The 21,173-nt window shown below is 36.0% G+C and overlaps 2 protein-coding genes across 3 annotated transcripts; both read left to right on the top strand.

The window, feature by feature from the left end:
- LOC114278745 (putative disease resistance protein RGA3) lies at positions 1–11,016 on the top strand. Of its 2 annotated transcripts, XM_082898586.1 has the most exons (3): positions 7–3,188; positions 6,293–10,579; positions 10,675–11,016. In XM_082898586.1, exon 1 carries the CDS (start codon positions 149–151, stop codon positions 3,032–3,034), a length of 2,886 nt encoding a protein of 961 aa, XP_082754712.1. In that variant the 5' UTR covers positions 7–148; the 3' UTR covers positions 3,035–3,188; positions 6,293–10,579; positions 10,675–11,016. The 2 variants fall into 2 exon arrangements, with proteins under 2 accessions (XP_028076664.2, XP_082754712.1); XM_028220863.2 differs by lacking the exon at positions 6,293–10,579 and having other exon boundaries at positions 1–3,188.
- A 1,527-nt stretch (positions 11,017–12,543) lies between these two features.
- LOC114278740 (uncharacterized) lies at positions 12,544–15,159 on the top strand. The gene is made up of 4 exons (XM_028220853.2): positions 12,544–12,695; positions 13,028–13,166; positions 13,652–13,724; positions 14,783–15,159. The coding sequence occupies exons 1-4, from the start codon at positions 12,665–12,667 to the stop codon at positions 15,026–15,028; spliced, it is 489 nt and encodes a 162-aa protein (XP_028076654.2). The 5' UTR covers positions 12,544–12,664; the 3' UTR covers positions 15,029–15,159.
- The last annotated feature ends 6,014 nt before the right edge of the window (positions 15,160–21,173 follow it).

Here is a 21,173-nt window from a genome sequence, read left to right as displayed (position 1 = left end):
AGCATTTCCATAGTCATCAAGGTGTAAAAAGAAGAGGAAATAAGGTGAGAAGCACTGTTGGGTGTTGACTTTATATATTCTGAGGAGCGAGGAGAAGATTAAAAAAAAGGCTTTTTTTTTGTCTGTTGTTTTCCCATAATTTGGTGCCATGGAAGCTGCATTTCAGTCTGGTATTGCCTCTGCTTCTCTACAAGTCATCCTTGAAAGATTTGCAACTTTTGCTCTCAACGAGATTGGCCTAATACTCGGCGTTGACGATGAGCTCAGAAAATTGGAAAAAACTCTGTTGAAAATCCAAGCACTTGTTGATCTTGTTGAGGACAGTCATGCCATCAACAACACCAAGGCTTGGCAAGTCTGGCTCGAAGACCTCAAGAAACTTTCCTACGATGCAGACGACCTGCTCGATGAAATTTCTCTCGAACTCTCCAGGTTCAAATCGAAATCCCACCCACAAATCTATACTAACAAAACCCAGGTGCGCGATATGGTCTTTTCAACTTTTAAATTGAGTTTACCTCATGAGATTAGTAAGTTACAGAAGGAATTGGAAGGTATTGCTAGTGAAATGGACAGTTTTTCTCTAACTCAATTGATCAAATTTGGGTTTCCAAGGAGGGATATGGGGATCCAATTGGGTAGTACAAGTTGTGGTAGTAGTAGTGTATCATTGGTAGATGAGATGAATTTAATTGGAAGAGAGAAGCAGAAGGAAGAGATTGTGGAAATGTTGTTGACTGAGGATGTTGGGGGAAACAATGTTTCTGTGATTCCTATAGTGGGTATGGGTGGTTTGGGTAAGACAACACTTGCTCAGATTGTTTACAATAGTGAGGAAATAGTGAAGGATTTCGATTTGAGAATGTGGGTATCTGTGTCTGTAGACTTTGATGTGATTAGGATTACAAAGTCAATCATTGAGTCTGCTACTGAGAGAAGTTGCAAGTTGTTGGATTTGGATCCAATTCAGGTTACGGTGCAAAAATTACTCCGGGGTAAGAAGTTTTTGTTGGTGTTAGATGACTTGTGGAATGAGAATTATGGTGATTGGGATGTCTTGAGAGCACCTTTTAGAGTTGGGTTAAGAGGAAGCAAAATTCTGGTGACCACTCGGAGTTCGATAGTTTCATTGATTGTTGGCACCACTCCGCCATACTACTTGCCCAGTTTGTCTGATGAAGATTGTTGGAAAGTGATGAAACAAAGAGTGTTCTTAAATTGGAATTCGGATGAGAATGAGAGGTTTGAAGTGATTGGTAAAAAGATAGCCAAGAAATGTGATGGTCTTCCATTGGCAGCCAAGACACTTGGGAGTGTCTTACATTCAAAAACCAGTGAAAAAGACTGGGACACACTGTTAAGAAGTGAGCTGTGGGATTTGCCTCAAGATAAAAATGAAATATTTCCAGCTCTAAGACTGAGCTACCATCATCTGCCTACACATCTAAAGAGATGTTTTGCTTATTGTTCAATATTCCCTTGCAATCATGAGTTTGAAATAGATAATTTGGTCCTTGTGTGGATGGCGGAAGGACTCATTCAACCTGTAGGAGAACAAAGATTGGAAGACATTGGCAGTGACTACTTCAGTGATCTACATTGGAGGTGTTTTTTTCAATATTCACATGTTAATATTCACAATCAACCAGTATATAAGATGCATGATGTCATTCACAGCATGGCACAATTCATTTCTGCTGGTATGTGCTTTCGGATGGAGGACGACAAAGGATGCTGGTATCCTATGTTTAGAAATGTTCGTCATTTGTCTTTGAATCATAAAAATATTCAACATATTACTTCAAAGCCCTTTGATAGATGTAGAAGAAGATTGCGAACATTCTTAGTGATGTGTGAAGATGGTGCTTGTGTTGGACAAATCCCTTCTGATCTATTTCTGAAATTAGGTCGCTTGAGAATGTTGGATTTAAGTTGTATTGGCATTGATGAGCTGCCAGATTCCATCGACCACTTGAAACATCTTCGGTACCTCAACCTCTCTGAGAATCGATTCCAAAAGCTTCCTGAATCAATTGATAATCTTGTAGGCTTACAAACATTGAAGCTCAGAAACTGCTTTGAACTTCTTGAATTACCCAAAAACTTGAAAAATCTGACCAACCTACGACATCTTGACTTGGATGTAAAACGGCAACTGAATTCTATGCCATCGGAACTTGGAAGATTAATTAATCTCCAAACCCTCTCTGCTTTTATCGTGGGAAAAGAAAAAGGACGTAGTGTTGCGGAGCTGAAGAACATGAGGTTTCTTAGGGGATCGATTTGCATTACAAATCTTGAGAATGTGATGAATGTAATGGAGGCTAAGGAAGCAATGTTAGACAAGAAACCACACCTCAACAAAGTGGAGTTTCAGTGGAACAACTTCGGAGATAGATTCATTCAACAAGAAGTCCTAGCAGGCCTACAGCCTCATGAAAATGTGAAAGAGTTACAAGTGACAAACTACGGTGGAATAATTTTTCCTAGTTGGCTCAGTGACCCATTGTCATGTAAACTTGTGAGTATTCACTTGCAAAGCTGCCAACGATGCACAATCCTCCCCCCTCTTGGGCAACTTCCGTTGCTGAAATCTCTTTACATTGAAAGTATGGGTGATTTGGTTAATGTGGACCATCGTTTTTGTGGGTTTGGTACTGTTAGGGGGTTCCCTTCATTAGAGTCACTAAAATTCCATGATATGCCAAACTTGACTGCATGGAAAGGTTTAAGTCCTGCTGACATGCCTTGCCTTTTGGAGCTCACTATTGTAGATTGTCCACGACTAGTTACATTACCATTACTTCACAACCTCAGTTGCCTAGAAAATCTAGACATCAGTCGATGTCCAAAACTTCAGTCATTACCAGAGGAAGGTCTGCCAACTTCTCTTAAAACCTTGATTATTGTAGAAAGTGTCATTTTAAAAGAAAGATGCAAGGTGGAAGAAGGTGAAGATTGGTGCAAGATAAAAACAATCCAGAAGATAGAGATTGACTACATAGAGATTCCTAGGCGGTCACAAAGAATCTGAAAGTTGCAAGCATCATAGCTGATTCACTACTTGCGTCGGACTATTTTGAAACTTCTGTATCAAACAGCCTTTTGTGGAGTTGAAGTAAACATGAGCATAATCGAGTTTGAAGTTTAACTAAAAGGATGCGACAAGGTTGGGTTTTGAATTGCCTGTAAGTTTCAAATCCCTTTTGAATTAGCAACCATGTTTTTTTTTTTTTTTTTTTTGGGTTTTCTTTATTAAATTCAAATCCCCTAGTATAGGTTGTTTCAGTTTGTATGGTTCCAGCCATGCATGTAGTTCAAACTCACTCTCCAGGCACATATTGCTCACATAGTTTATCCAGCCAATGCAGTTTGCGAATGGTTGAGACTTTCTTAAGGTGCCAATGAGATTATGGAGCTTTTATATGGTATCTATGATAAGCATTAACATACACCTGATTTCTTATAATAGCTGCATTTGTTTCAGTGGTTTATTTATTTATTTTATTATTATTATTTTTTTCTTCAGAAAAACATTTTCTGCATTTTCTAGTGTGTGGTATGATAGAAAACGAAAGTCAACGATTTTTATTTATTTATTTATTTTTATTTTTATGTCAATGGAAAAATAAGCTGATTTGTTTGGAAAACATTTTATTTTTTTAAGGTGAAAATGTTTTCCACTTTCCAAATGTAGAAAACATTTTCCAGACCTAGCAAGACAGACAGATAAGTGTCATACCAATGCCACCACCATTGTCACTACGACCATTACCACCGCCATCACTACTACAAAACAACAACCATCACTACACTGTTGGCGATAAAACCCACCTTAAAAGAAGCATACCCAATAAAAATATGCATACACAAAAGAAACACACAATATTTAACGTGGTTCAGCTCAGGTGCCTACATCTACAGGAGAGATATGCCACTATAATCAATAGAGAGTACATGTGAGATGGCTGAAAATATTCAAAATTCACACTACTACTTGAACCCCATGTTCAAGATAGTTGAGTCCTTGCTCACCCCATTGTCCTATGGTTACTTTTTCTCTCACACAACATACATCCTTTTCTTCCCTTGACAACTCTTACTCTCACCACACATTGGAGAGTCCCTCTCTCTCTCTCACACACACACACACACAAATTGGGGAGACTCCCTCTCTCTCTCTCTCACACACACACACACACACACACACACACACACACACACTCACACAAATTGGGGAGACTCCCTCTCTCTCTCTCTCTCTCTCTTACAATGGTGAGCACCTCTCACTCACTCTTAACTCAACCCATATACTCATAGTTATACATAACCTATGAAGCACGGACACTTGACACAGACACGCATCGAACACGTTGTGGACACGTGTCCGACACTCTCCCTAAGGTGTCCCACTTTTTTTTTTTTTTTTTTTTTTTTGTTTTGAATTTTTAGTTAGACACGCAATGGACACGCGATGACACGTTTTGGATACGCATGAGATAGATCGAAGAAGCCCTAATCTGTTGGGGAGAGAGAGAGAGAGGAAGCCTTGAACCTATTCAAACGAGATCAATGGAAGGCCCTTCTGAGGTATTCTTCTTCTTCTCCTCCCTTTTCTGATTTTGTTTCTCTCCCCTCCTTCTTCTGATTTCGTTTCTCTCTTCCTTTTCTGATTTCGCCTCTCTCCTTTCTTCTGATTTCGTTTCCTTTTTTTTTTCTTCCTAATTTCGTCTCTCTCCCCTCCCCCTTTTTTTTTTTTTCTTTTTTTTGGGTATCTTTGTTTTTGTTGAACCTAAAATTCATAGAACAAATTATTTTTATTTGAAAAAAAATCAATTTTTATTAAAATTTTTTAGGTAATATGTTTATTAATTTTATTATTTTTGTAATTTTATAGGAACCAATGATTTTTTTTTTAAATTTAGATATATAATAAATAAATAAAATTATATATATTAAGCGTGTCCCTAGTGTGCCATGTTTCTCGTTTTTTGAAAATTTACGCGTCTGCGTGTCCATGTCGTATCCCGTGTCCGTATCCGTGCATCATAGTACATAACATCAGATAGTTGAGGAGACATACAAAGTAAATACGCATTCCTTTTGGTCTTTCCTATGATGACAGCCGAGTACCCAAAAAAGCATCATGCACTTCATTTTCAAACCTAATGTCAGCTGCTACTTCCTTCCATGCCATTTCATTAACCAATGTTGACAGCACCATTACAAATAAAACCTTTGCTCTTCCAAGACTAATATTGGCTGCTCCGCAGATTGGCAAACTGTGAGATACACCACTGCCAATAATCACATTAATTTTCACAAATGTCATATATACCATGCATGTACATGCATATACACACATATCCAATAACATTGAGCCTCAATTAAATGGCTCCCAAGGGGAAAAACCAATTACCATTAATAATAATATATTTCCATTTCGTATTGATAGAAAATCCCAACACACACCTCCCACCACTACGATCGTTGTTGCCACCACCACTGCCACTACCACCACACAACAATCACCACCACCACCACTCTACCACTCTATCGCTATCTCTCACACCACCAGAAGTGCCATCATTTTCAAGGTCACAACCAAACACAAGAATACATTTTGGGGGAAAAAAAGGGCTTAGCTTAGGCAAGAATACGTTTAAAGTGATATAAGTAGTAATGTATAATTTAAAATGTTTTCATGCTGCGTTTCATTAGTTATTAATATAAATAATTTGAGGAACTTTTATCTGTGATTTCTGTTTGATTGGATTTTTAAAGTAAAAGTGGATGAATATTTTGCCCTTGCAATTATCTGTGTACAAATGGCTTATAGATTTAATGTTATCTGCAAATAAAGTAGTCAATATTTAATGATAATTAGTGAAGTGCATACTACTTGTCAATGTTGTGCTATAGCTGTGAAATAATAGTGTGTGCTTTCTTTTGCTATTTTTTATATTGACCTTGGTTTTTGTTGGGAAGCTCCCTTAATTAGCTCACTACACATGTTTGGGCTTAGCTTAGGCAAAATCTTTGTAATTAAATATGTTTAGGCATAATTTCTGTATAAGCCATATATTTTAAATTATGTATATACCTCACTTGAGAAGAATAGAGATTAGCCAATTCTCAAAGTTCTTTCATGGATTGCTTGAGTGACAGAAATGGTGGAGGGCAGTGGTGTGATATCCAAGTTTTATTTATATAATAATTATAACATTAAGAAATTATTTATGGGATGACTTTGTAATTTCTTTTACTTAGATGGGTAATTTTGTAATTGTAGAAAACTAGGATAATGAGCCAATGCTTGGGCTTTTAAGTCTTGCGGCAGAGACATAGGTTGATATATATGCTTATTTTCTGAGGGTCTAAAAGAGAGGGCCGTTCAAGGGTTTGAAAAGAGGAGTGGGTGATTTTGATCTGTTCATCTATTAAAGGTAAGATTTTTAATGGTATTCTTGTCTATTAATTTAGTTTCAATATAACAATGCATGATTCGTATGGGTAAATATGAAAAAATAAGCATATTTGTCTAATCGGATATTGGGTGTCGGTTTTGCCAAAATATGAATACAGTGGGTTGTTTTGGCCACAGAGTATCTTGTATGTTGATTGGGTGTGTGCATTTTGGGGCTGATATGTGATAGGTAATTCTAATGGTGGTGCATTTGTAGGATACAAGCTTTGACTGCTAGCAACTATGGGTTTATATATGTAAAAAAAAAAAACAATAGAATAAAATAAGTCTTGAAGATTGCAGAAGCCGTATTTTGGGATTTTGGAATTTACTTGTAGACTATAGGATTAGATTATTATATTATAAAGAAAAGAATGATGGGCGTATTTAGGATAATAATATTTGTATATGTGGTGTAATATTTTATTAGGTTTGTAAGATTGAAGTGGATCTTTGTATTTTGAGGTTAGCTTTGGAAAATATTATTTTAGCAGTTTGAGGTAAGTAACCCTCTATCACTGTTGGTCTTTTTCAATCCTATTGAATTTAAAAATATATGTTTCACTATTGTAAATAATAATAATAATAATTATTATTTATTTCTAGCATTCTTGTTTTCTTAAAAGAAAAATATGGATCAAGTATGCAAAGGCATTGAATATGAATTCTGAAAATTATTCCTATACTTTTCATGAAACTATTTTGAAAATTTGTACCAAAATGTTTTCAAATGATATTGAATGTTTTATATTTAAAAGAAATTTCTTGTTTGAATTTTGAATATGATTGTAGTCTGACTATTATCTAGAACTAGCCAATGGAGGGTTATTTATTGGCACCAAAACTAGTTTATTCTGGGTCTTTACCACATGCCTTTGTGTGATTTTGGGTCTTGTCACGGGCTAAGTGGTTGTAGTTACCAAGACTTGAGTTTGTGAATCAAATCATTGAACCATTGGATTTCAAACCATCGATTTGAACAAATGAAATTACTTCGAATTATCTTATTGTGTTTTGAATTAAAATGTATTGTTACACCGTTTATTTTCAGCTATGAAACCATCTTGCAAACTAATTGCTTCAGTCGTTGAATTGTAGAGAAATACATTTATTGTTTATTGACTATTTTTCTGTATACTTAATCTAGCTAGCAGTGATAATTGGTTATTTGTTAAGCTATCCCTTTTTTTTATTTTTTCTTTTTCAGATTTTGAAGAGTAGAGTTGCGCAGGTTTTACTTTTGAGAGTGCTAAGAGTAGGAATATGATTTAAGTTATTTTGGATTACAATTTTGTTAATGGACTATCGTAGTGGACTTGGTGGAGGTTTTCAGAAGTTAAGAATTAATTATAGTTTGATGGATTTTGAAACTTTATAATTAAAGATGAGAAATTTTATTTTTACCCCTATATTTTGCCTCGATGATCAATTACACCCCCAGACTTTGAATAATTTTAATTTTATCCCCAAAGTTTTTGAAATCGTATCAATTTTCCGCCTGCAATCACATTTAAACGGAAAAAGTTAAAAAGAATTATATTGACTCCAAATTTCAAAACAAAGATGCAAACTCACCCTCTCTTATCCAAATTCACTCTTCTCCCTCCTCTGTTGTCATCTTCCACAAATTTCTTTGCAACTCCTCCCTTTCTCTCTTTCTCCTCCTCTATTTCTAAGCCCTAAACCCTCTCTCCTCTCTACACCTCTACAACTCTGCCGGCTACTACTGGTGGCGACATCTAGCCCTCTTCCTCCTTCCACCAGTGCCCTAATTTTGCATACATATCAATCAATGAATATATCAGATTCCATTCCCATTCTTATACTAAAACCATGAAATTCTTTCCCGGCAAGGAAACAATCTAGTTCAACCAACATTGATACAATTTCAAAAACTTTAGGGGTAAAATTGAAAATTATTTGAAGTCTGGGGGTGTAATTGATTATCGAGACAAAGTATAGGGACAAAAATAAAATTTTCTCATTAAAGATTTATTTTATGTCGATTATTATTATGGTTTATTTGATTGGACTCTTAGCCTTGCATGCTCACTTAGATGAGTGTGTGGCGTTGTCACGAGGCTTGGGGCATGACAAGTGGCACCTCGACACAATTGGAAACGCTGGAAAGAGGCAGAGAGGTGCCGTTGACTTGAACTTCACTTGAATTTGTGTTTGGAGGTCTAGTTGATCACAGTTTTTTGTCTTGTTCCTTATTTGGTTTCCTGTGTATCCACGTGTTAGGGGTAGTTTCAAATTCAACATGTTTCCTTGTCAAAATGGTAGTTCAGGACATTGGTATCTCGGATCAAAATAGCTGCTTTATGGATGAAGTTTTGAAGATTATTAAATGTTAGTTTCTACTCCATAGTTAAGGTTTTTGATATAATGTTCTTTCACAAATCTTCTATCAGAAATGTTTTTGAAAAGGACCAGTTCTAAGTTTTGATGTCGATTTAAGGCCAAGATAATATTTTCACTTTGACCTAGTGAAGATTTTAGTAAAGCTATAAGAGACCATCTGATGTGAGAGCCATCTCACTATAGATGTGGTAATAAACTAAGACAAGACCAACTTGATAATTCCAAAAGCCTGGTAGGGTTTGATTTCAAGCTTTGTAGGCTTTGATGTGTTTTTTGGTTTACTGTCATGGAGAGGGTTACCTAGGAGACGGAGACTACTTGAAAGTGGTCTCAAGGGACAAAGTGGTTGCTTGACACCTAAGTTAAGCTACCTGCAACAAAAGCTTTGTCAAACCATTTTATTTTTTGTTCCGGATGGTTTGCCAAATCAGTAAATGTGAGATATGAGCTCCCAACTTTCCACTTTCCCGAGGGGGTGGGTCTCGATAAATTAAGACCTTAGATCCCACTTTTTCTGATTTGGTAGACCATAATTGGTTGGGACTATTAAGTGATGAGGTGTTCTTGGACCCACCAAAATGGGACTGAAATCCATCCCTGGTCAAGTGAAAGCTACCTCTGAGTACGATAGTTGTGGATTAGTCCAAAGGGTGTTGCATGGTTTGATTTTTTTGCATTTCATGTCTTCGGGCTTTTAGCATCTGGGTTAGGTTTGAAAGATTTGATTCACCAGGGCAAATTGAAACATCCCAAGACATGTTGAGACAAGTTGCGTCGTTTAAATCTAGAAAGGACCTATTTTGTGTGGTAAAATTCACTCTTTCCTTTTACATGGCACTATGGTACTTTTGTAATCATTTCCATTTTTTGAGTTTTAATTTTTAATCCCCATTTGTACCAAATTTGAGATGGCAGTCCAATATGGAGTTTTCTGGTGGATGCAGCATTATTCATTGTGACCAAGATTTTGAACCAGGTTTTGAGTTGATTATGATGCAAATATGTCAACTGTCCATGTATGCTGGTACCAAGGTTGTTCTCCTGATATGTACATCATCCAAAATGTTTCTGTTCTGTGACATAGCCAAAATAGCTGCCATTACTAAAAAGTTATATATATATATATATATATGTGCCTTTAGAGATCTGTCTTTGAAGAACTTAACACCCTGTTTGAATCCTGAGATGAGAAAAGAAGGAAATGGTTGGAGTTTCTCACCTTCTTGTTTGGATGGACAATGATTCAAATAGGACACTTTTTATTTTATTTGCTTTGCATTTGAAAGCGTAGTTTAGGTATTATAAATTTTTGTAAAGAGTAATTTTGGTTTCTCACAAAATCTCACCACTTTTAGTGAGAAACAAAACTCAAGTTTAGAGTGAACGTCTTTCTCGCAATTTCTGTTCCTTTCTTATCATTACTCACCTTATTAATCATTCAAACAAGTGATGAGAAACTTTATCCTCTTATTTTCTTTTTTTTTTCTCACTAAAACCCTCAATCCAAACAGAGTGTAAGGGAGATTGGCAAAAAATGATTACATGGGCAACATTTCATTCAAGTTGGTTATTCAAGTCTACTGTAGGTTGTAATGTCATATAGAGATGGATTCAAGTGTGGCTCCAATTGCTGACTTATTGTTTGTCAATTTCTTTATTTGCTTCTTCCACGCAGACTTGAATATTGTTCAACTCACCACAATAACACTGCAACTGATACTGATTCGTCTTCCGATTTAATTCCTTGATGTAAATACTCTGTGTTTGTAGTTTTGTTAACAAATTGAGGCTTACTCTCTGACTCATGCTTACAAGTAACTTTGTTTTGGCATTTTCAATTTCAGGTCTACATTTATAAGGATTGCCTTACACATCCTCTGGAGCTGTCAAAATATGATAAAAAATTATTCACAATTGAATAGATCTTGTTCTTTTGAATCCATGTCCATGAAAACTGATTCAATAATGCTGACCAAACAATATGAACTATATGATGTCCACAGTGTGAACTTATCTTTGGAACTATTGTATTCATTTGACACACTAAAATGTGATTACTGTAATTTTAATTTATTATTATTTTTTTTTGTTAAAATTTATTGTAACTTCCTTTTTTGTTCTTTAATATCACCAGCATTTTATGTAAACGTTGTTTCTGAGGAATAGGAAACCTTGGATTGTAGTAATTGGTATCCGTTAAATTTGTTTTGTGATTGTTTTTGTGACTTCATCTTACTGAATAAAATTATGTTTTAAATGTTGTATAGAGACAGTGGCGGAGTCATGAATTTAATATAGGGGCACATATTAATTATAATCTCAAAATTTTCTTCCCCAATCAATAACAATAACATAATAATAATAACAAATAAAAAAAATTTACAAATCAAAACTTAACAAATAATTATAAATTAATACTCATAATTTTTATTTAAAAGTAAAAAGTAATAGATAAAGGTACCTATAAATAATGAAGAGAAGACACTAAGGTTGTAGTGTGGTTTCAAATTTGTGTTGTGTGATCCCAATCTAGTGAATCGTGAGTTGATAAATTGCAAAGCAACAAAGGAAGTCAAAGAAAATATGAAAACACTTAAAATGTACTGTGAATAAATAAAAAAATAAAAAAACTCCATACACTTTTTGACTTTTAGAGGTTTTGTCGAGTGTTACAGAAAGCCTTGCTTAGTAAGTTTTTTTTTTTTTTAGATTGACCCTTGCTCAGCAAGTTAAGAATTTAATATAAAAGTCTGAGACTTTTTTTTTTTTTTTGGAGGGGGGGATGCACGTGATTGGAGTTGGGTCAGTGTTTGGTTGGGGGCTGTGTGTGTTAGTTTTTAGCTAAGATCAATAATAAAAAAAAAAAAATTGAAAAGTCCGGACGTGGTTGGGGGTTGCGTCAGTGTTTGGTTGGGGGCTGTGTGTGTCAGTGCTTAACTAAGATCCAAAAAAAATAAAAAATTAAAAGTCAGAGGGGCACATGACCCCTTTAGTCCCTTTGTGCCTCTGCCTCTCTGTATAGAGATATATTTTAAAATATTTTAAGTGACAAGTGTGACAACCACATACAATTTGCACTTGAACTGAGCATAGTTAACACTTGCATCGATCTTATTTTACAACGTTGCAAAGGGAAGGGACTTTGGGGATTGGAGTGGTTATGGTGGCTAGAGTTTGGGTGAAAAGAATTGTTGGGTGGGGTGGGGAGCTATTGGCGGTGGTGGGGGGAGCAACGTGGGTTAGTGAAGAGGTGATAATAGTGGTGGTGATGGTGGGATGAAGGAGGGACTAGGGGTTGTGAGGGAGAGTATTGCAGTGGTGGCCAGCAGTTGGAGTGACAGAGGAAGGAAGGCAAGAAAGGAGGGAAAGGGAAGAGAAAGGGCAATATGGTCAATTCATGAGTAGATTTTTCTTATTTGTAGTTTGTAATTAATTTTCTTCTTCCCAAGTGCGTTGCAATTAAAAAAAAAAAAAAAAATCTCCAATGGTTTGAAAATATATTTTTTGACTTCCCACTTATTTGAAATTTTTCTTTGCTTAGAACTTCCAAAAATAAAAAAAAAAAAAATAAATAAATTGAAAAATAAATTAGTGAAACTGATTCTTGACATATATGAGAAGTATGGACTTGAATTGGATGAGGATTGATCCCTTCTTCCTTTGCGTACTCTACCATACGGCTTGGCTTCTTGCTTCAGCAATGCAATTATACTCTTCCCCCCTTTTGAAGCCTCCATACCCAACCATAAAATTCAGCCTAAATCCTCTTTTTCACTTTTGTGTACCCATCACAATCTTATTGTCACAACATTGTCAAGGAGGAGATAGACATAGATGGGTCAATCACTTAAGAAACTAGCTCCTGGTACGCAAATCACCCTCTCTCTGTCTAACGCACACATCAACATGGTATCAGACCTCAGATTAAGAGAGTTCTTAGATTCAAAATTTTCAATTGGCATTTGTTATTTTGTCATCATTTGATTTCTTCTTCTCTGTTTGCTTGTTTATTTCTCTTTCTATTTGTCTCTCCATGTGAAAGAGGGTGTTAGATAGATTAATATGTATCGTTAGACTCATTTCGTAACCGTTTGTTATATTTTTGAAACAATTGGTGACTTAATACAACACATATTTTTTGTCCTTTTCAAAATGTAATTCTTTTTTTTCTTTTTTTATGAATCATTTTTGGTGTAGGAAGTGAGGAAAACAAAGCCAAGGAAATTGGACCAGTAATAGAAACTTGCTATAATACATACTTTGCAGGCACCGATAAGCATGTCCACCGGGAGTGGAAGTCAGATGACTTCTACCACGCTGTTTGTGAGACCATCGAGTACTTTTCTTTTCTTCCCTATCAGTTTCCCTTCTTTTTTTTTTTCTATTAAATTTTTGAAATGTTCGAATTTTTTGATTTGAGAAAAAAATTGAATATATTTGTAGTGACATGTGAGCGAGCATAGTGAGCTCTGCTATTTAGATGTAATAGTTACTTGATCGTGTTAGATTTAGCAGCTATATGTTAATATAAAAGTTTAGGATCCATATATGGTTTATATTATAGACCATTATCTTCTCCATTATACAATTGTAACAGAACATCTATATTACATATCCAATGGCTATAAACTAGGAATGCGAATTATTGATAAGTGAGTGATGATGCCATGGTATTATTGTTATATTAATCTTAAAAATATTGTGGAGTGAAAATTAAAAATAAAAAGCAAAACAGGACACCTATTGTAGTAGCATAGCGGTGTAATTTTCTAATTATGAGCAATCAATTTGTGTTGGTTTGTTTTGTCTATTAATTGACAGAGAAATTAACAAAACGCTTGGTAGCACACAGTTCCGTGTCCCAAAGACAACAGAACTTGAGCAAGTATTCAAAGTAAGCATCTTTACATCTAGTTTAATTCCTAATTTTCTTCCCATAGTTTCTCCATTGCTAATTATGAGGCCTCCTTGGAGGACATGCTTGTTATTCAAAAATAAAAAAGCATTACATTAACTTTCAAAAGTTTTGCTAACATGCCTCCAATACAGCTTTTGAATTGGTGTCTTAACTCTTGAATGAGTGAACTCTTACTAGAAATTAATTAGGGTAGTTCAATTGATGACTCTATACAATCTCAATTCAAATGCCAATAAGGTTTTTTTCCCGATTGATCAAAGGTCAATAGGTCAATTTTTGTTAAATACAAAAATTGATTTTTTTTTTTTTTAATTAACAGGACATTCTTTAATTGTTTATTTATTTTTTATTATAAGGCTCTTTCTTGTATTGGAGTAAAAATTCAATGTGTGGTATTACCAACATAAAACCACATGATGTGGAAGGTAAACCTTATGGTTCAGGTATCACACATATACATGGAGGATGAAAGATAAGAAATAATTGGATGGTGATACTAATGACATGGTATCACCGTTGTATTCAAGTTTTTCTTCTTTTATTGATCTAGTTAGTGTTAGAGTTGAGTTTGGAGTATATATTGTTAGACTTTCTTACATAATTGATTGTCTATTTGATGTAATTTTATTGATATTTATAAATAATCTCCTTTTTTTTAACTATATAAATAATAATAATTAAAAAAAAAAAACTCTTATGCCAAGTTTGGTTGGCGATGGAAGGGTTGTTTTGTCATTTTGCAATAAAATTCTTATCTCGGGTTAAATTTTTCCACCCCAAGAACAAAATTATGTCACATATGTATAATAAACGGACATTGTTATAATCAAAATGCATACAAAGAATAAAAAGGACTGATCATAATAAATACAACAATGCTATGTTTATAGAAGAATACAAAATGCACAAATTTGTGACAAACAATTGTACATTTTGCGTTCGATACCTTGCAATTAGACTTTTGTAATAAATATCTTTGTGGAAACTAATATTGAATCATTGATGCTTCCGTGTGGGTGTTATGATTTTTCCAGATTCACCATAAAGGCGAAGACAAAGTGACAAAGGAAGAGTTTAATAAAATCCTCCAAGATTTGGTATTCAAGACTAGGTTTTCAGGTTTTGGAGCAAAAGACATGCTCATCTACATCTTTGGGGTTCCAATGACCACCCTATTCATCAAGCAGAAGATCATTCCCAAAGTCATTCCTAATGAAATTTTCATCCCTGTTGTCACTTCTGCCACTGTTTTTGTTCTTGCCAAGCTCAACAAGATATGACCACCACTTATTCATTACATTCATGCACTTGTAATATTCTTCTAATTGAATTGAATTATCTTTCTCATGTATTGTTTTAAGATTATTTGAAGGGTTAATTACACTTTTTTACTCATGTATTTTTATTTAAATGTCACTTTTGTTCTTGTAATTTTAAATTTAATGTTTTGGTCCCTACATTAATCCAGTTTCAATTTGACCATTTCATCCAAATTTTCGTTAATTTTTCCTACGTGTATACCTTAGGAGACTGACAAGTGTTCCAAAATTGTTAATTTTAAGTTCTAACTTGAACGGAAAGGACAAACTAAAACTAGATTTAAATTGTAAGGATTAAACTATTTAATTTGAAATTATAGATATTAAAGTAAAATTTGAATCAAACTATAAGGGTGAAAAATGCAACTTACCCCTATTTCAATTCCAAATATCATATAAATCTTATGTGGTTTAACCCAAAAAAAAAAATGATAAAATACAATTACGGTGTTTAAAGTATGTGTTTTGTGAATCAATGATTTTTGTACATTAGCTAAAGCTCTTGCTTTACTAAGATGTTTTCAAGTCTTACCACCCGCCCGTGTAGATCTTACTTCACTTATATCCTCTAGCAAAAAGTCTAGGCGCATAGACGACTAAACATAGAACTGAACATAGAAATTGTACATCTGGACAACTGCTCAGACGACTAACCAGAGCTTGTCGACTACGACTGTCATGGTGTCGACTGCAATTGTCTTGGTATCTTCCGGTCGTCCGATGGAATAGTTTCTATGTTTGGTTCTGTGTTTGGTCATCTTTGTGTGTAGCATTTTTGTATCTTCTAGTCTTTAGTCTCAAAAAATTTTGTCTCTAAGCACAAATAAAGAAGATAAGATATAATGTTACAGGATTTAAGGAAAAATTTGCCAAAATTAAAAATTGGGTAATTTACATTTATCTCCCCTTATGTTTCTGACAAATACAAGGACCGCCCATATAGTTTCAATAATTACATAAACCTCCCTTACTTTATCTGACAATATCAAGATTCTCCTAATTCGTCAATTTTGCACAAACGATGTTACTTGCCTATACTATGACCATATACCCTTTCATTTGAGCGCAAAAAGACGAAAACACCCTATAAAGTATGCCTTTTACTTTTTCAACCCCGCAAAGTATATTGATCATTCCTCTCCCTACCGTATTCAACTCTATTTTTTGTGCTCCCTTTCGCCTCTCTCTCTCTCTCTTTGCTAATCACTCCTCCCCCTCCTTCCATTTACCAATTGACCCTGTAACGAGTTGAATCAAATTGAATTTATTTATTTATTATTCTTTTCAATATCTGTTTAGTATTTTTTTTTAATATGTTTATGGGCTTGGGTATTGATTGGAGTCAGATTGGTATGAATTTTCAAATCGTTTGATTATGTAGTTAATACTATTATAGTTGTGGTGTCGTGGACCATTCTATTTAAATTGGTAAAAATAAATTATATTACTTCTTGATTTTGACTTCGTAAAGCCCGCTTGGCAATTTTTTTTAGTTTTAGTTATAGTAATTCTTGGGTCTTGAGTAATAAATGAGATATAAATTTAATTTTTGAAATTTATTTGATTAGCCTGTACTTAATTATTTTGGTTCATATTTAATTATGTGAATGGTGATGACCATTTTAAGTCTTTTAAAATTGGTTTATACTTTATTCTCAATTGGAGATTTATTTTAAATTATTAAACTCTATTAATTTTGAATCTAATTGATTGAATCATGACTCGTTTGTAACCATGCTTTATTATTATTATTATTATTATTATTATTATTATTATTATTTATTTATTTTATAATCTTGAGAGAGTTATAAATATTTATGGTATGCACCATCAAACGAAATATATTTTGTGGTGAGAAAATATTATATCATTTATATTATAAATATTATAATGATGTCGAGATATATTTTTAATTGATATATATAGATGTCTATATATAGATAGATATTTGTATTGATTTGAAAGAAGAAAAAAAAAAATATGAGGAGGTAGCAAACCCATATGGAAGGGCTGCCCCCATCCCAATCAACTTCACTTCTTTAAATTTTTGGGTGCAGATAGGGTAAGTGCTATGTAGTACCTTTCTCTTCTCTCATTGGTTGAGAGAATGGGGGCTACTGTAACGCCCTCAAAATAATAACATTAAACCCATCAGATAAGACAAGCATTTACATATAAACTAACCACATTCCTTTATTTCATTGAGTTTCATTACATAAGTATTACATGTTAACATCAAAACAAAATGCCCTACGGGCTTACAGCTTTCCAAGTTAACACTTGGTTTCAACAAAAGAGTACTAACTCGTTTACACATTAAGCTCTTGGCTTGAAGTTACATGTAATACATCAAAAGTAAAACAACTACACTATGTCCGCCTCTAACCTCCCAAGCTATGTCCTTGGAGGTGGCATGCTTCCTGCACCTGAAAATGATATTCCCATAAAGGGTGAGCCACAGCCCAGTAGAAATGCACTAAACCAACCATGGACAATGACTAAAACATTAGCAATTGATAGTTGGTCAAAACTGATACAATCACATAAATAACATATTTATGTCAACGACTTACAAGTCCCAATTACTTTTCATTTTCCCTTTAACAACAGATAAGCATACTAGCTCTATCATCGTTTCCACAGATATGTATAAAAACTATATCTCACATTCAGATATGCATAAAAACTATATCCACATTCTCAACAGATATGTATAACAACAATATCCTCAGATAAGCATATAAGCTGTATCCACATTCTACAACAGATATGTATATCAACAATATCCACAGATAAGCATACAAGCTGTATCCACACTTCACAAAGATAAGCATATGAGCTCTATCTTCACTTCTCTAGACAAGCATATGAGCTGTGTCTACGGAGTTCATCCCCTATCTCCTCCCAATACCTATCCGGTTTAGAGGTACATCCCCTATCTTCCCCTAAACCGCGGAGTACATCCCCTATCTCCTCCTCTACACATAACGTATATAAACACATTGGTTCTATATACAATCACACAATACACACATTTAATGTATTCTATCAACCGTCAAGTTCCATGACACATTCCATTGATTAGTTTCCGTTTACCTAATCATCAAGCATTGTCTACAACAATCTCGACTATCCTCCACCGATAGCCCAAAGCAGTTATTTCTAAAACAGAAAATAAATGCACAAATGGATATTCAATCAACATTTCATTTCCTCATTTCTCACCAATTAATTATCCCAATTAATTAAACAATGTAATTAGGCCATTTTCCATAATTACCATTTCAACCCTTAGGTCCCATTTTCATCAATGATTCAACAATCGTTCCATTTTTCTATGCCAAACATGCATCTAGGTTTATTATGAATAAAACCCCAACTTTTGTAAAATTACACAAAAGCCCCAAACTTTCACAAAATTACCAAACCAAGCCCAACATCTCAAAATACCAAAATTTAAAGACAAAACCTATAGAGAGGAGTAGGTTATCCCTACCTCAAATTCGGAGTCCCAAAGGAGAAGACGACAAAACCCAACGTGCTCCAAAACCCGAGATTTTCAGATTAAAATGAAGCCCTCGACGATCAACAACTTTTTTGTAAAGGCCAAAGGTGAGTAAATCACTCCTACTAGATCAAAACCTAGAGAGAAGGTAGAGTCTAGAGTGAGAGGCTCAACAATGGTGATTTTGGAAAAGTAAGAGAGAGAAGAGAAAGTGAAAAAGTGATTTAAAGAGTCACAAATTCGGGACTTTAACCCAGGTCTCCGCTCGAGCGTAAAACACCCCGCTCGAGCGGCCACTCATAGACTTCCGCTCGAGCGGCCAACCTCCCGCTCGAGCGCAGAATGCACTCGCCCAGCACTTTTGCAGAACCAGGCCTCCGCTCGAGCTCCCAACCCTACGCTCGAGCGGCACTCAGACAACCCCGCTCGAGCGGCCAATACCACGCTCGAGCGTACAACGCTGCACAGGAAAATACTGAATGGGTGTAATCTACGCTCGAGCGCCAACACCTCCGCTCGAGCGTACAGGCCAAAAATCTGGGCAACTAGTTTTGGTTTCTAAACTCAACCAACCTGTAACAAACCCGCTCAACACATCCTATAACTCAAATACAAAGTAAGAAAGGATGTAAACAAGATAATAAACAACTACCAACATCCACAGACACATGTCCGGATCACTATACAACAAGGGTAAACCCGGGATCGCTATAACCTCCCCCCCTTAAAGAATTTCGTCCCCGAAATTAAACACAAGTTTTCAAAAACAAGTTTTCCTCCATTTTAAACAATGTTACATTTTAACATTCAACAATTCGACCCATTACTGGTCATCCCATCCCTTTAACAAGAGACATATCACAATATGTAAACAACATATGTATTATTAACATGCACCAACATTATGCACTAACTTTCCAATGTCAACAATATATTCAACATATATAGTGTTACATCCAACTACCATATGAGGCAAGTTCCAAAACATGCTTCCAATAATCAAAACATTCTCAATGTTTTACAACTTAAGACATATATAAAAGCTCTTAAGTTCAACATAATGTAAAATTTAAATACAAGATCACACATCAACAAACAAGTCCGGATATTTCTCACGGACTTCCAACTCACGTTCCCAAGTGGCTTTCTCCACTCCGTGATGTTTCCACAAGACTTTCACCAAAGGAATGGTCTTACCACGCAGGACCTGATCCCGCCTATCCAAGACCCGAACCGGTCTCTCCTCATACGAGGCATCCTCATCTACCTCTAAATCGCTCCAATCCAGCACATGTGATGGATCTGGCTCATACTTCCGAAGCATACTCACATGAAACACGTCATGCACTCCGGACAACTGCGGCGGTAAGGCTAACCGATAAGCAACCTCACCTATCTTCTCAAGGATCTCAAAAGGACCAATAAACCGAGGGGATAATTTCCCACTCTTCCCAAACCTCATCAGGCCTCGCCTAGGTGATATTTTCAGAAAGACATGATCACCTACCTCAAACGCCAAAGGCCTCCTCCTACGGTCGGCATAACTCTTTTGTCGACTCTGGGCTGTAACAAGCCTCCTACGGATAAGCTCAACTTTCTCCGTCGTCTCCCTAACCAACTCCGGACCCAACAAAGGTGCATCACCCACCTCGGCCCAACAAACTGGAGACCTACACGGTCGGCCATACAAGGCCTCAAACGGTGCCATACCGATGCTAGACTGAAAACTATTGTTATAGGCAAACTCTACCAATGGCAAGTGCCTCTCCCACGTCCCACTGAAGTCCAGGACACAACCCCGAAGCATATCCTCGAGGATTTGAATAGTACGCTCGGACTGTCCGTCAGTCTGAGGATGATAAGCCGTACTAAAGGTCAACTTAGTGCCCAGTGCACTCTGCAAACTCTGCCACAACCTAGCAGTAAAACGAGGATCTCTATCTGAGACGATCGTCACTGGGACCCCGTGCAATCTCACTACATCCCGAATATACAAATCGGCAAGATGATCTACCGAATCTCTCACGCGCATAGGAATAAAGTGCGCCGACTTAGTCAACCGGTCTACAACCACCCAAATAGCATCACTACCCCGCTGAGTCCTCGGAAGACCTACAACGAAGTCCATAGTGACATGCTCCCACTTCCACTCGGCAATAGGCAAGGGTTGCAACAAACCCGCTGGCCTCTGATGCTCGGCCTTCACTTGCTGGCAAGTAAGGCACTTCGATACGAAAACAGCCACATCTCTTTTCATACCCCGCCACCAAAACTGGCGACCCAAATCCTGATACATCTTAGTACCTCCCGGATGCACCGCAAGGCGCGAATGGTGAAACTCTCGGAGTACTTCCTCTCGGCAAGACTCCGGTACAAACAAACGGTCTCGGTATCTCACACTCAGGTCGGGATATACCGTCAAACCCTTCTCAACTTTCCCACTGGAGATCTTTTCTCGGAGGGATTCTACCTCAAGGTCACCTCTCTGTGCCTCTAACACTCTAATCACAAGTGTAGGCTGCACAACGACAGAAAACAAGGCCGCAGCCTCAACAGATTCGCCCAGTAGCAAATCAAACTCGCCAAGTGCTCCCAACATCA

This window comes from Camellia sinensis, chromosome 12 (genome assembly GCF_055761805.1).
Source record: "Camellia sinensis isolate YWXY chromosome 12, ASM5576180v1, whole genome shotgun sequence".
Taxonomy (NCBI): Eukaryota; Viridiplantae; Streptophyta; class Magnoliopsida; order Ericales; family Theaceae; genus Camellia; species Camellia sinensis.
Note: the sequence above shows the minus strand (reverse complement) of the source record. Positions and strands in the feature narration are given on the sequence as shown.